Source organism: Aspergillus caelatus, assembly GCF_009193585.1.
Source record: "Aspergillus caelatus strain CBS 763.97 unplaced genomic scaffold BDV27scaffold_72, whole genome shotgun sequence".
Classification (NCBI taxonomy): Eukaryota; Fungi; Ascomycota; class Eurotiomycetes; order Eurotiales; family Aspergillaceae; genus Aspergillus; species Aspergillus caelatus.
This window is the reverse complement of record NW_022475335.1, coordinates 43268-56403: the sequence shown is the minus strand read 5'-3', so window position 1 is coordinate 56403 and position 13136 is coordinate 43268. Positions and strand designations below refer to the sequence as shown.

General features: G+C 45.6%; 4 protein-coding genes across 4 annotated transcripts; 2 read left to right on the top strand and 2 right to left on the bottom strand.

Annotated features, from left to right (window-relative positions):
* Window positions 1-55: 55 nt before the first annotated feature.
* On the top strand, window positions 56-1837 carry BDV27DRAFT_127164 (uracil-DNA glycosylase). The gene is made up of 4 exons (XM_032066699.1): window positions 56-298; window positions 356-787; window positions 843-1302; window positions 1386-1837. Exons 2-4 carry the CDS (start codon window positions 426-428, stop codon window positions 1680-1682), a joined length of 1119 nt encoding a protein of 372 aa, XP_031928342.1. The 5' UTR covers window positions 56-298; window positions 356-425; the 3' UTR covers window positions 1683-1837.
* A 365-nt stretch (window positions 1838-2202) lies between these two features.
* Window positions 2203-4416, bottom strand: pdiA (protein disulfide isomerase PDI1). Its single transcript, XM_032066698.1, has 4 exons — window positions 3752-4416; window positions 3317-3695; window positions 2796-3235; window positions 2203-2713 (listed from the first exon to the last, which is right to left on the bottom strand). The coding sequence occupies exons 1-4, from the start codon at window positions 4123-4125 to the stop codon at window positions 2362-2364; spliced, it is 1545 nt and encodes a 514-aa protein (XP_031928341.1). The 5' UTR covers window positions 4126-4416; the 3' UTR covers window positions 2203-2361.
* A 1360-nt stretch (window positions 4417-5776) lies between these two features.
* On the bottom strand, window positions 5777-8050 carry BDV27DRAFT_105892 (MFS transporter). The gene is made up of 3 exons (XM_032064398.1): window positions 8032-8050; window positions 7708-7977; window positions 5777-7620 (listed from the first exon to the last, which is right to left on the bottom strand). Exons 2-3 carry the CDS (start codon window positions 7853-7855, stop codon window positions 5945-5947), a joined length of 1824 nt encoding a protein of 607 aa, XP_031928340.1. The 5' UTR covers window positions 7856-7977; window positions 8032-8050; the 3' UTR covers window positions 5777-5944.
* A 1609-nt stretch (window positions 8051-9659) lies between these two features.
* BDV27DRAFT_157065 (mediator of RNA polymerase II transcription subunit 14) lies at window positions 9660-13063 on the top strand (the record flags this gene model as incomplete). Its single annotated transcript, XM_032072438.1, has 2 exons — window positions 9660-10361; window positions 10436-13063. 2 exons carry the CDS (start codon window positions 9660-9662, stop codon window positions 13061-13063), a joined length of 3330 nt encoding a protein of 1109 aa, XP_031928339.1.
* Between the last annotated feature and the right edge of the window lie 73 nt (window positions 13064-13136).

The following is a 13136-nucleotide window of genomic DNA, read 5'->3' as shown; positions in this document are numbered from 1 at the left end:
TGAGTACCAGATTAGGTAACTAGCTAGTAGGTTTTCCGACTCAGTCTGGTAATATATTTACTCTAAGGATCTATTCACTCCGTACTCCGTATCGCGGCGAAAATACTCTGTGCTGTGAACTAATTCCGCACTCGAGCAGACTAGTTGGCTTTTTTACCACATTGAGAATAGATCATAACCACGCGTCAGTCTACGCGATTCTTGACGCGTTGCGTCCAGATTGTTGGTTAAACCACCGGTAATCCAGCATACTTCAGTTCTGTGTCCTGCGCGCATGCAACGGTGTCTCATATATTATGTGAGTCTCATATCCGACTGCATCGCGCTCTCCCAATCTTATCGTACGACTCCCTAGCCACAATTGGCCTCGGTTTTTCTACGTCCCACGGACAAGTCGATTCCCTTTCCGACCCAAACAAAACAACATGTCCAGCCCAGCAGGCCAGAAGCGCAGTGCTAATCATTTAACGACCTCACCCGTCGATGCGAAGAAGCCCAAGAATGGTAGTATCATGTCCTTCTTCGGTCCTCCCAAGGCTAAGACTGTTGGACCTAAGTCAACGTCATCTTGCTCATCCAGCTTCAACAAGCAAGGATGGGTAGCGTCGTTGACCCCGGAACAGAGGAAGCTCCTGCAGCTTGAGATCGACACGTTAGATGAAAGTTGGCTAGCTCAGCTGAAAGAGGAATTAGTGACACCCGAGTTTCTAGCATTGAAACGTTTCCTCGAAAAGGAAAAGCAAGCGGGAGTCAAAATATTCCCCCCGGAGAACGAAATATATTCTTGGTACAGTGCCGGGATGGTCTTTTCAGATTGTACAAGTACACTTACGCTGCTCTAGGTCTCGACATACGCCCCTTCACCAGGTGAAGGTAGTGATTGTCGGACAAGATCCCTATCACAATCATAACCAGGCTCATGGCTTAGCATTCTCAGTCCGACCTCCGACTCCAGCCCCTCCCTCCCTAGTCAATATCTACACAGGTATCAAAAACGACTACCCGTCCTTTCAACGACCACCTAACAAAGGAGGGCTTCTGACACCATGGGCTGAGCGTGGAGTTTTGCTTCTTAACACCTGTCTAACAGTCCGTGCACACCAAGCTGCTAGTCACTCAAACAAAGGATGGGAACGTTTTACACAGAAAGCAATTGACATTGTAGCTAGAGTGCGATCTCACGGAGTTGTCTTTCTTGCATGGGGTACGCCCGCCGGGAAGCGTGTGGCAGGTATTAACCGACAGAAGCATTCCGTACTTCAATCAGTTCATCCTAGCCCACTCAGTGCATCCAGGGGCTTTGTGAGTATAAACTCCTCGCATCTTCTATGTGGCATTAGCTCCACGCTTCTCTTTGAGTACAACTGACGGAGATTTGTAATTAGTTCACCAATGGACATTTTAAAAAATGCAACGAGTGGCTGGCTGAACGTTACGGTCCAGACGAAGTTATTGACTGGAGCCTGACTTCGAGAACAAAAACTACCGGCCCTCTCGCCACTATTCAGAGTCCTTCCGCCTCCGTTGACAAACTAGCAGACTCTGCTACAAAGAAATCTGAATCTCAAGCCCTAGAGTCGGCTGAAATGGTCACACAGCCCTTGGAGCTCCAAAATACAGATGAGTTTGATGATGATGCCGATGCCCTCGAAGCTCTAGCAGCTGCAGAGACAGCGAGCTAAATGTGTCATACTAGCTTTGGTGTTTTTGTTCTGCCTATTGAGAGCAAATACAAATCAAGTGAGGTCATAATCAACGCTCTTCGGCGTCGCTTGGAGCTCTTGTGAATGTATGTTGAGTTTCTACATATGCTGGAACTGTAATCTACACCTTCAGAGCTCTTAACATCCATCCCTCCCTCTCTTTGGCATGCTATATAGCTCCCGTAGGCCTTGTACACTTCAATCGTGAGGCAATCCTACCACCCACCCAAATATTTCTGACCGTCGTTCTCTGAGGTAATATCCCGGATCTGAAGAGATTACACAGGAATTTCTTGACGCTAGTAACTAATATGCGTAGAAGCTAGGGACAGTAGAACACAACTCAGCGGTGCCAGAATATTAGTGGACGGCGATTTACAGTCTCTTAAAGGTAACTTTAAGGTTATGCGTTAGCGATACAAAACTGATGGATTAGTTCCCCAGCTTTGCTAAAGTGTAGATAGAGGGGTCTAAAATCCTAACCAAAAATTGTGAAGACGAAGAATATTTAGCACGGCTGAGTTGCGAGCCCGGAAGAAGCTTGCGCATAGGATAGAACAACTAAGTTACCTAAGCCGAAAGTAGCTGCGATTGCTCAAACTGCTGGTAAAATACAAAAATTCATATAAATATGAATAACTATCAAGTCTGATGAAATTTACAATTCATCATGCTCAGGCTTCTCATCGCTAGTAGCAGGAGTTTCAGTCTCGTCAGAGGTGACCCGAGTCTCGGTGACATCGCCACTCTCCTGTTCTTTCTTCGGGTCAACTTCAAGAGCATCGATCTTGTGCTTGCCATTCTCTTTGACAAACTTCGCGAGATCCTCCACTGTGCGAGAGCCTTCATATTCAACTGGGGAGTCCTTAGCGCCGGCAGGGAAGAGCTTAATGGTGGGGAAGCCAGTAATAGAATCGGGGACATCGTTGGCCGTTGCATCGATTTTGGCGATGGTAACTTCAGGAATATCCTTGTAAAGGCTTGCAAGTTCCTCATATTTCGGGGCAAGTCTATTCAAGATTTAATTAAGTATTCACAAGCGAGGGTAGCCATAATTCGTAGAATAAGAGAAGGGGGGAGGTGGGAACTTACGCCTTGCAGTGTCCGCACCATGGTGCATAAAATTCGAGAAGGACGTCCTTCTCGTTGTCAAGGACGAGATCCTTATAGGAATGCGCCACAACAACAGTGACAGGGCCTTCCTGAGTTTCAGGAATAGCCTCAGACTTGATGCTTGGCTCTACTTTATCATCAAGAACGTCTTGGATGAATTTACCGATATCCTTGGCCTTGACTTCCTTCGACTGGTCGTAAGGATACTTGGCGTTCTTTTCAGGGTCTTGAATAGCGAATGCAGGGAAGTTGGAGGGGTCAAGGTTGAGATTGCCTGCGTGAGCGCCGTACAACTTGGCATCAATGGTGACAATATTAATGGAGCCCTTGTGTTTCTCGGCGATGGACTTGAACTCCTCGGTGAACTTCTCGCGCTCTTCTTTGGTTTCGGCGAAAATGTACGCCAGTGGAATACCAGCCTTAACCAAACTCATGTCAGAAACTCATGAATATTTACTACATTTTGTGAAGAGAGATTGAAGTTGTGCCTTTTGACATACCGTTATATATCCAGAGTAAGTCTCTGGGCCCAGCTCGCCCACCAAGGGGGTACTGGCAGTCTTAACCCAACTGAGGAGGGCATCCTGCTCAATCTCTCCATCAAAAGTAGCTTTCTTCTCATCGAAGTCTTTGTAGAGAACAATTGAAGGTTGCTTGACACCTTCTGCCTTAGCGATGGATGCATCACCTGTAGCTGCGAAGAGATAGTTGTCTCTCTGAGACTCGGCAAAGGTGGTGAATATATCATTGGCAGCCTGGTCGTCAGACGCGATATAACCAATAACGACAATCTTGTCCATAGTCTTGATCTCTTCAAGGTTTTCTGGGGTAACAGGGGACACGGCAGGGAGTGACTGCTTAACCATATATGAAACAATCCTATGAACCTAGCATCAATATTATTCGAGCAACGCTATCAAGCAGGTGACACTTACGCCTCAGTCTGACGAGCTCCCTGATAAGGCTTAACAGCGTCAAGGCCACGGAAAATCTTAAGCGTGGGGTAACCTTCAACACCTTGATCCCTACAAAGAGCCTCTTCCTCGGTGCAGTCAACCTTGACCAGCGGAATGTTCTTTTCCTTCAACTCAGTGGCGGCCTGCTCGTACTTCGGAGCGAGAGCCTTGCAATGGCCACACCAGGGAGCGAAAAACTCGGCCAAAACTAGGTCATGCTCCTTGACGAAAGTTTCGAATGTATCCCCGGTGAGCGAGACCACATCGGAGGGAGCTTCGGCTGTCGCATCGGTAGCAGAAGCTACAGCAGAGGCCCCTAGGAGGCTCAGGATCCAAGGTGCGAACGTCCGCATGGTGTCGCGAAGTTGTCAAGTGTGGTAATCTCTAAAAGGTGGCGTGCTGTGCAGGGTATGAAGAATACTAGTATTACACTTTGAAAGAAGGCAGCAAGTGACGTCTGCACTTCCCAGTCTTCCTCGGTCAGAAGACAACGAACAGAGGGGTTATGTTTGATTAATCAAGAAGCGGCGAGGGTTAAAATGAAAAAGATGGGAATGAATGGGACGTGAATAGGTAAAGCCGAGTTAAGTAGTGAGCTTGGTATGGGGAGGAGTTAAGGACAGTTTGTTCTTTCTGCAGTCAGCTGGTGCCTGGGCAACCTGACTGGTCTGTTGGGGCCCGCCTCGTATGGACACATACAGCAAGGGACTACCTGTAAGTACAATTCAGGCACACCCTAACTACTAGCTTCGGGAAGCGCCCCATAGTGCGGCGGCACCTCAATAGTGGCCGCTGGGCGATACTGAGGACGCCACTTCTTGAGTATTTACCTGGCCTCTAGGGTCTCACCCATAGATTCGGTAAATTTTAATTGGGCTTTTCTTTATTGTTATTATACATAGAAGATTTCAGGATATATTGGTTTGTTGCTGGCCTACAGAGTAAAATATTAGTGAATTGAGGCGAAAACTAGAGTTGTTGCTTTCTAGCTCTCTGTGTCTAGAGTCCTAAGAGAAGGGAGGAAACTCACTACCATTCTTCAGCTGCTGATGTAACGGGTGGAATGCTTGGAAGTGGGGATATGCTTTAGCTCCAAGATCATTGCATCGATGCGCTCATATTACTCCGTAGAATTCATACATATATGCACTGTGCACATCTACCAGAATACATACATCTCCAAGACTAAGTAATTCCAACGTTACCTTCTGTGCCAAGCCAAAATGTTAACTTACATTTACAATTATGATTATCTAAGAAATACCAATACTCGTATTTTTTCAATATCATAAACACGTTGCATTTGAGCTGGGCAATAAGCCACCATGAGTTTATAGGCACTGTACAGAGTAGTAGTAAGTAATGGTTAGAGATGTAACATGCACTCGGAGACAGATATTTTTACCCTGTGAATGTATCATGTTAATCAACTATCGAAGAGAAATTCATCCTCTCCTCTTCTGCCTTTACTGCGGATCACTGTATCTCCTAAGTTGTTCCCTTTCCACTTATCCCAGTGTTCTATACCTATGTAATACCCGTTCAATATCTCCCACCACTTGCTTAAAATTTACTTTGAGGAATAGTGTCTATATGTTCCATGTAGGTATCTTATAGCAATACTATTGAGCTGTGATTTATGTTGAGCCATGGCCGACCAGCCACCAGGTCGAAGGTGAATTGGATAAGTACTAGTAGTGGCACTACCTATTAGGTAGTAGAAGTACTAGGTTAGCTCCATTCTTTGCCTACTATTACCTAGCGGACTCCGTAGCTTCTGACTTCTACAAACCATATAAAGCATATCCCATTCATTATGAGTATACTCCAGAGTAAACACAATATGCACCTATTCTGCATTAAACACTACACACAAAAGCAACGTTTTGTGTTGATTCAGTAACGAGTATTTATAACACTGCCACCCCCTGCCCTAATAGTACTGATATGATAAAGAAAAGTTACTCATCCATCCCCCTACAGCATACTACGCTGTGAGACAGCCCATCAACGTACTGCTGTGCTATAGTCGGCAGTCTGAGATGGAAAAGGGATAAGTAACAAACGGAACCAAATGCACAGACCACTTGTCTATTTGACTCATATCACCCTGATCGCATTCAGGTACATGTTGGTGTAGCATCTTGTAGGAAGGACTGATGGTTTTAATCATCACTCATTCCGCACTACACCATTTTCATTATCGTGTCGACCACAAGGCACCGCTCCATAGATAGGCGTATTGGGTTCTTGACTACCTTCCAATTCTGCTGACAATGAAAGCGCATCCCTTTTTCCGCGGTCAACATCCACAAGGAGCATGAGCGGCAGTGGGAGCAGTATCAGAATAGCAAGAAAGACGAATGCGGGCCTAATCTCTCCATAGCGGTCTGTGACTATGCCAACGACGGCTGGGCCGAATATGCTCGAGCCCTTATCGGTGATAGCATACAGGGCGTAAAAGGCTGCTTCGTAGCCAGGAGGTATCAGCTCCCCAAAAAAGCTTCGGCAATATGAAGATAGCCCGCCCATAACCAGACCGTACACAATGCTCAGAGGGAACATTTCCCATGGCTGCTGGAGGCCAAGATATCCCAAATCTTTAATTGCTGGGATGAACCCAAGAAGGCCATAGAGTGGTACAAGCTCGAACAAGATGATGCATGCGATGATCGTCTGTGATGCGCGAAGATTAAGCAACCGTGATATGTAACTCCAGCAAAATGCACCAAAGACCCCAGCAAGCATTGCAACAACGTTGATCATACCCAATGCGGCAGGTTGCATGTCCAGCTGAGTTTTGGCAAAAAGAACGGCTGTACCACTGACAGTGGCAATTCCATCACTTAAAAGAAACCACGACGCAAGGAATAACAGGATATCTTTCAGGCGTCGTGTCCGAATCACTGTACGGCCTAGTGACTTCCAAGCATGAATGATGTAACCAGGCCATGAGTGTTGTTTTCCGTCTTGAGAACACGATAGCGGTGGGCCGGGACGAGGCCGTAGCCAAAGTGCTGCTGGTATTGTAAAAATAATCCACCACAGTCCAATCACAAAGAGAACAAGTCGCAAAGAAAACGTTGTTTGATGAGTGCTGATGACAAGCAGAATGCAAACTATTTGTAATAATACCGCACCGATATAACCGATTCCAATTCCATATGAAGATATTCTCGTGGAGAGTTCCAATTCTCGCGATGTACCTGCGAGAGAGACACGGGTTGCATTCTCTGTAATTGTTTCATTATGAAGCAATGGCGTCGTGACGTCATTCATATTGGGGGAGGTGTTACCCCAGACATCGTCCCCCACTGCGCCCTGACGGGATATTTCATCGCTGCCCCTGATTAAAGATGGATGGTAGCGAACTAAAAGCGGTAAAAACGAGTTCAAGAGTACAAAGGACGCTCCAAAACAGGTATTTGCTATAATTGCAAAAAGAGCCCCAAGGAGGTAGAGCTTCGGTACAACTGAAAGAAATAACATGGTAGAAATGGAGCCAACGAGGGCGAACGTCAACAAGAAGACTTTTCGATAAGTCCCGTGGTCTGCAGCACCTGACATTGATATTATCAAAACAGCTTGAACTAAGACACTCACTGAGAATGTATACATGGCGAAGCTAGCAGTATTAACCTCTACGCCAAAAATGTAAACAACACACTGGCTTGCACCCGGTACATCTCGGTCATGGTGCAATGTATTGGCAAGGGTTTGGCTTAATGTCTCATGTGGCGGTAACTGCTGCGGAGCTTTCCAAGTTGCCCGACATGGAGTTACTTTATCTGAAAGAAGGACGCCGCGATCTCGGGCCATTTGCTCTAGCGTAATAGGGAGGAAAGAGCCTAGGTCATAGACAAAAATTAGACGAGCCACGGAGAAAGCTGACAGAGGTAAATCCTGTCGGATACGTTGCTCGGCATCGTACATACCCATAGCACATACTGTAAAAACTTCGGCTGCCCAGCTATAGCTATACCACCCAGCAAGCTCCTTCCTACTTGTCGGGCGCGTATCATCGCCTGGGTACTGCGGAAGTGACATCCCTTCATCCCGCATGCTGTTTCTGGAATAAGTCATTGAAATTCATATCCTAAGGACCGAAAAGTGTAATGGTATTCGGAGATGGCTTCCGATTAATCACTCTTCTGCGCCTTTCTAATCACCGAAGAATCGACATAGTACAGTAAGTAGAAGGCAGACTAAAATGGTGAGAAAAAGCCATGGACGAAGAAGCAAGCCTTGATAGGACTTACCTTAAGGAGTTTCGCTTTAGGTGGAAGGTCAGGTGACGGCTGGAAAGGGAGTATAATACTTTTGAACAGGAAGATACGCATATAATATTTATATATCCCGTGGCTGCTTGGTGTGGGAGTAGAAGCGTTCTAAAGGTGACCCTGGTGCGTGTAAAAGGAATTAACAAGGGAGGCCGAAGATTCGATATACGTATACAATTGCCCGCTTTGCAGTTAGCAGACGGGTATGTAAATGCATAAAATCCTGTCGAAAACGGCTTAAGATTAATAGATTGTTTGTATAAAAAGCTGTTGCGTATATATCCAGAGATGGCCAAAAAAGAAAAAGGCCAAGTCCAGCAGCAGTGATAAGTATGAAGTTGGGGCGTTGATAGCTGCTGACTTTTGAAGGGGCGAGCTATCCGCATGTGTAAATATTACAATACCTTACCCATAATCTTCACGAAAATACGGAATATTACAGTTGGCTCATAGCTTATTACAGTACTCCGTACTACGGTGTACTACTACTAGTAGTATGTACTAAGGAGCATAATACAATACACTGCAGTACATTCTGTACAATAGCTCTACGCAGGAGTACTCATGGACTGTTCTATGGAATAGATATATGAATAGATATATAGATATTTATATATAGCTATACCACTAATTTTTTAATAATTTTTAGGAGCACAATGTGTGCCATCATTAGATTACTTTTCTGTCAACCCAAGATAAAGATATATACATAGACTTCAATACAATCATAAGACTTAATAAAGACATTCGCTATAAAATATTATAGCGTTGAATAGTAGCCATTTGGCCAGTACTTCTATGTTCCATAAGGCACAAAGGCACCAACTAATCAGCCACCCATCGTTCGCATTGCATCGCGCCGGCTTCCATCTTCAAACAATTCACATACCCACAATCTCACTTTTTGTTTACATTGATATGATCAGTTTCACCCTTAGAACCTTCCATCAATAGCACCTGTTGGATATTCGCACGTCACTCAGCTTCTGATTGTATTGTACAATTTTGTTCTGGTTTCACTCCAGCTCCCCGCTTTTGTGCTTTCCAACTCTACTATCTTCCAAACGGCCTTGGCCCAGTAATACCTTTTATCTTAACTGTTACCAGTAAGACAAAGAGTCACGATTTCTTAATTGTCACAAACCCACTATCGACTGGCCTATTTGCAAGCGTCATTGCCTCAGCTGGAAACAAGTTGATTTCCGGAGAAGGCCCTTTGCTTTCTCTCTCTCCCTCTCTCTCCCGTTCTTTTTCTTTTCTTTTTCTTTCCTTTCTTTCCTTTCTTTCCTTCTCTTTTTCGGCCCTGCGACTTACTTTGTCGCTCAATTGAATATACACGTGCGACGACGCTGACCTAGGGCAATCATCGCAAACACCTTCGATACCTCTACGACCGCCAAGTTGAGATATTCCTCACTTTGAATGGGCATACATGGCATTGCGCTGAACCCCAGATTCAGACGTAGAGCGCATCATCTGCTTCCCTTCCTGCCCCACTCGCTATTTCGAACCCGAACGAGCACCGCCATCAGGCCGTCGCCTTTACTGCGTAGAGGGTGAAGGAGGGGAGGGCTTCAAAGGACAAAGTCACCACTGCGCGTCTAGACATGCCGGGGGTTGTCATGGACAATACAAATATTGGTGGAGCCGGACAAGGGTCAGCTATTCATGATTCAAGAAACGGTATGCCGTCTTTAACACCAAATACCAATCGAACTTCCGCCCTGGGCGACTCACATGCGGGACGAGTTCATATCAATGGTATGGCGAAAAATGCGGTTGATCCCAGTCAAGCTGAAGGCGCTTCTACGGTCAAGATTATATCGACTAAATCCACGGAGTTACCGGGGTTGCCACACATAACGCAAGGCTTTTTCCCATTCTCGAAATTGATCAGTAGATCTGTGCAACAATCCTGGAATGATCTTTCCGACTTGATCACGGAGATGGCAGACATCCAGGTCTCACCTCAAGATCCAAATTCTTTGCAATTGCCCGCCAGTGGCAAGTCTGGGAATCAGAGCCCAGAAAATCTACAGAAGAAGGCACGGATCCTTGACTTTGCACACGCCAAGCGCGCAGAGTTCATCAAACTCCTTGTCTTATCTCAATGGAGCCGACAAGCAGCTGATGTTAGCAAGCTAATTGACCTTCAAAACTTTATCCGTACTCGTCACCAGGCTTACATGGGTGCTCTGCAATGGATTGGTGATATGAAGCGAGATCTGGTACAAGCCCAAGTAGCTAATCCGGATTTAACAACGGCTCTCGAAGTCTTGTCCAAGGGTAAAGTATCTTCTATGTCAGATGTGCGCTTCATCCTTCTTATATATATATATATATATATATTTTTTGATGTTGATGTTAACTTGATTATATTTAGCTTGGGTATAAACCGCCTAGATCCTTGACTGGCAAAGACACGCTCAAGAGATTGCAGAAAATCAATAAGATCATAAGTGTGAGATTAGCGTTGTACGATTCAGTCCCTCGCGCCTTTCAAACGTATAGCATCCATGATGGCCGTGTTACATTTGCTGTGCCAAACGAATTTGAATTGGATCTTTCAATCGGGCAAGAAGACAAATCTTCTCAGTTATACTTCGTCGACATACGGTTTCTCTTCAATCCATCCTCACCGATTCCTAAGGGTCGAATACTCAACGAATTTGATGTCAAGATAAACGATGCACTTCGAAACGACGGCCTTGCTGGATGCTTCGATTTATTACATAGTCTCGTTCTCACTAACAAGATCAACATACTCTTTAAGCAGGCCATGGAGCTGGCACGAGGCCTCTGGTACGATGTCTTGCGTGTTGAGCTTTTGCACCGAACTCTTGTTGTACATTATTGGACGCAAAAAGCTGGAGCTAAAAGTTGGCTAGAGATTGGGATCAAGAGCGGTAGAATATACGGTGAGAATGATAGCTCCAGGTATCCTTACTTGGATTTGCGCTGGATAAGAGACGGTCAAGAAGTCGACAGCAAAGAGATTGAGTTCAACACAGAAAGCCTCTCTATAGAGTGTATTCTGCGAAGTGTCATTGCGCTGCATATCTCTCATATACTCTCATCTGCATACTGCATAATAAGCGAAAGTCTACTTTACTCTGCTGGCAGATTATCCTTGCAGGCTCAATTGACTAGGACCGAGCCTGGAGACTGTGGATTGACTATCCAACTTACGGAGTCCAGGTATCTTACTGTTTCTATTGAGCCGATGACGGGAGCGAGCATTATAGCGGCCACCCCCAGCGCTCAGGAGCGACTTGAAAATGATCGCAGCTTTGACAAATCTTCCGCCGAGGATATAGTGACCCGTGTTGCACGACTTCGTTGCATGGCTGCGATAGATGAAATTGAATCGAACGTCAGGATGTTGGGCTTCGAAACAGTGAATCCCAGAAGTTTAAAGATCGATTTTCGAAGAATGTTCCCGAACAATGTTTTGCGGTTTTCCTTTTTCTGCCACCATCTCTGGGAACGTAACTGGATTGTAGCAGCAACAAGCAGCATGGACAGTGACAACTGGTGGGTGGTGCAACTTCAAAACACAGCGACAGCAGAAAACCCTTCAGATTTTGATGCAAACATACATATCTCGTCTACTCTTCGTTCAGTCCAGGTCATAAGCGGTTCATTCTTCCCCGTGAGCCAGAATATCAGCTACCCCTTGTTTGCAAACTTGGGGCATTATCTTTCCGGGATATTAGCAGTTCATACCAATGCGCGCTATTTAGCGGACCTACAATCCGTTGACTTCTACCCCCCTCTACAACGACTGGTGATTGAACCAGACCTTTACGTCCCCGAGATCTTCATGCGTTACGAAGTGGCTAATATTCCCGAAGCATTCCGGATAGCCTTACCTAGTGGGCTGAAAAGCAGGGTTCGTACCAAAGGCACGATCCGTCTCGCGTTTCATGGAATAGATCCTTGCAAAAAGGTTGCCACTATAGTCGCATATGGGAATTTATTGATACCAATCAAAACTTTCAGTGCTTTGAATTCAACATGGGACCATTCGCTGGTTTTCCAAAAGAGAGGCACTGGCTTCGCTATCCGCCTGCTAGCCCCGCCTGGCCGTCCTGTCATTCCCAAACTCATGGAAAATTTGCAAAGACTTGATTGTGTCTTGTCAATTTTCGAGAGCCTTCAGCGAAAGAAAATGGAGCCCCGATCACTGTCGCTGTCACATGTCACCTTTGCCTATGGCCCCGAGAAAGACCTCCTCGCCACCCTGAATATCGAAACATCCATGCCGACGAGTTCTATGGAGCTTGATCCTATTTTTATTGCGTCTCGAACCAAATCATTGTTTCACTTGCGCTTAGGCCTATCCTTTGAATTTCCAAACCCACATCGTCGCATCCAGAAGTCTATTGAATCCACATTGAATCACAGCATCACCGACACGGGTCTAGACACTGTTGCTGAAATTCTCCTGCTTACACTTCCATTAATGCGAGCCCTAGACCAGATCTTAATAAATCCGTCTAACAAGCAGCCACTAAGGGTGCAAGTGATTGTCCGTAACGCGAAGACATTTCAGATTCACTATCCTGCCCAAAGCTTCCGCTTCCAATTAATTGCCACTCATCACCTCAGTCACATGGTCTGGATCCTGAAAGAGCTAAGCAGCCCTAAGGAAGGATCAAGCCAAGATCAGCTTAAGTTGAAGCTTCGAGAAAGGTTATATAACTCTAAGGGCGATGGCTGGAGAGGCCTGGGTAATGGGGTTGTCGCTGAAACTGACAAAGTTGGGAATCTTCTGACTGAGCTCGACAAATGTTTCGAGGTTAGTAGCACTTTAGGGTTGGCAGTTTCGACTACTGAAGCGAAAGCCAACGGCTCGAAGAGTTTTGATCAACAGTCGACGGCAGAAAATGGAACCCTTGAAAGCATGCCCAATGAATCAGCAACATTGATCCCAGCGCCAAATGTTACAGATACTCGGCACAAAACTGGTGACACAACGCAAAATACGGATATTATTATGATTGATTAGAGTCGCAAAGATTCCTCAACCTCTTGACATATTTGGTTGCCTCGTCACGAGCCACTGTATTTTTGGATTATCG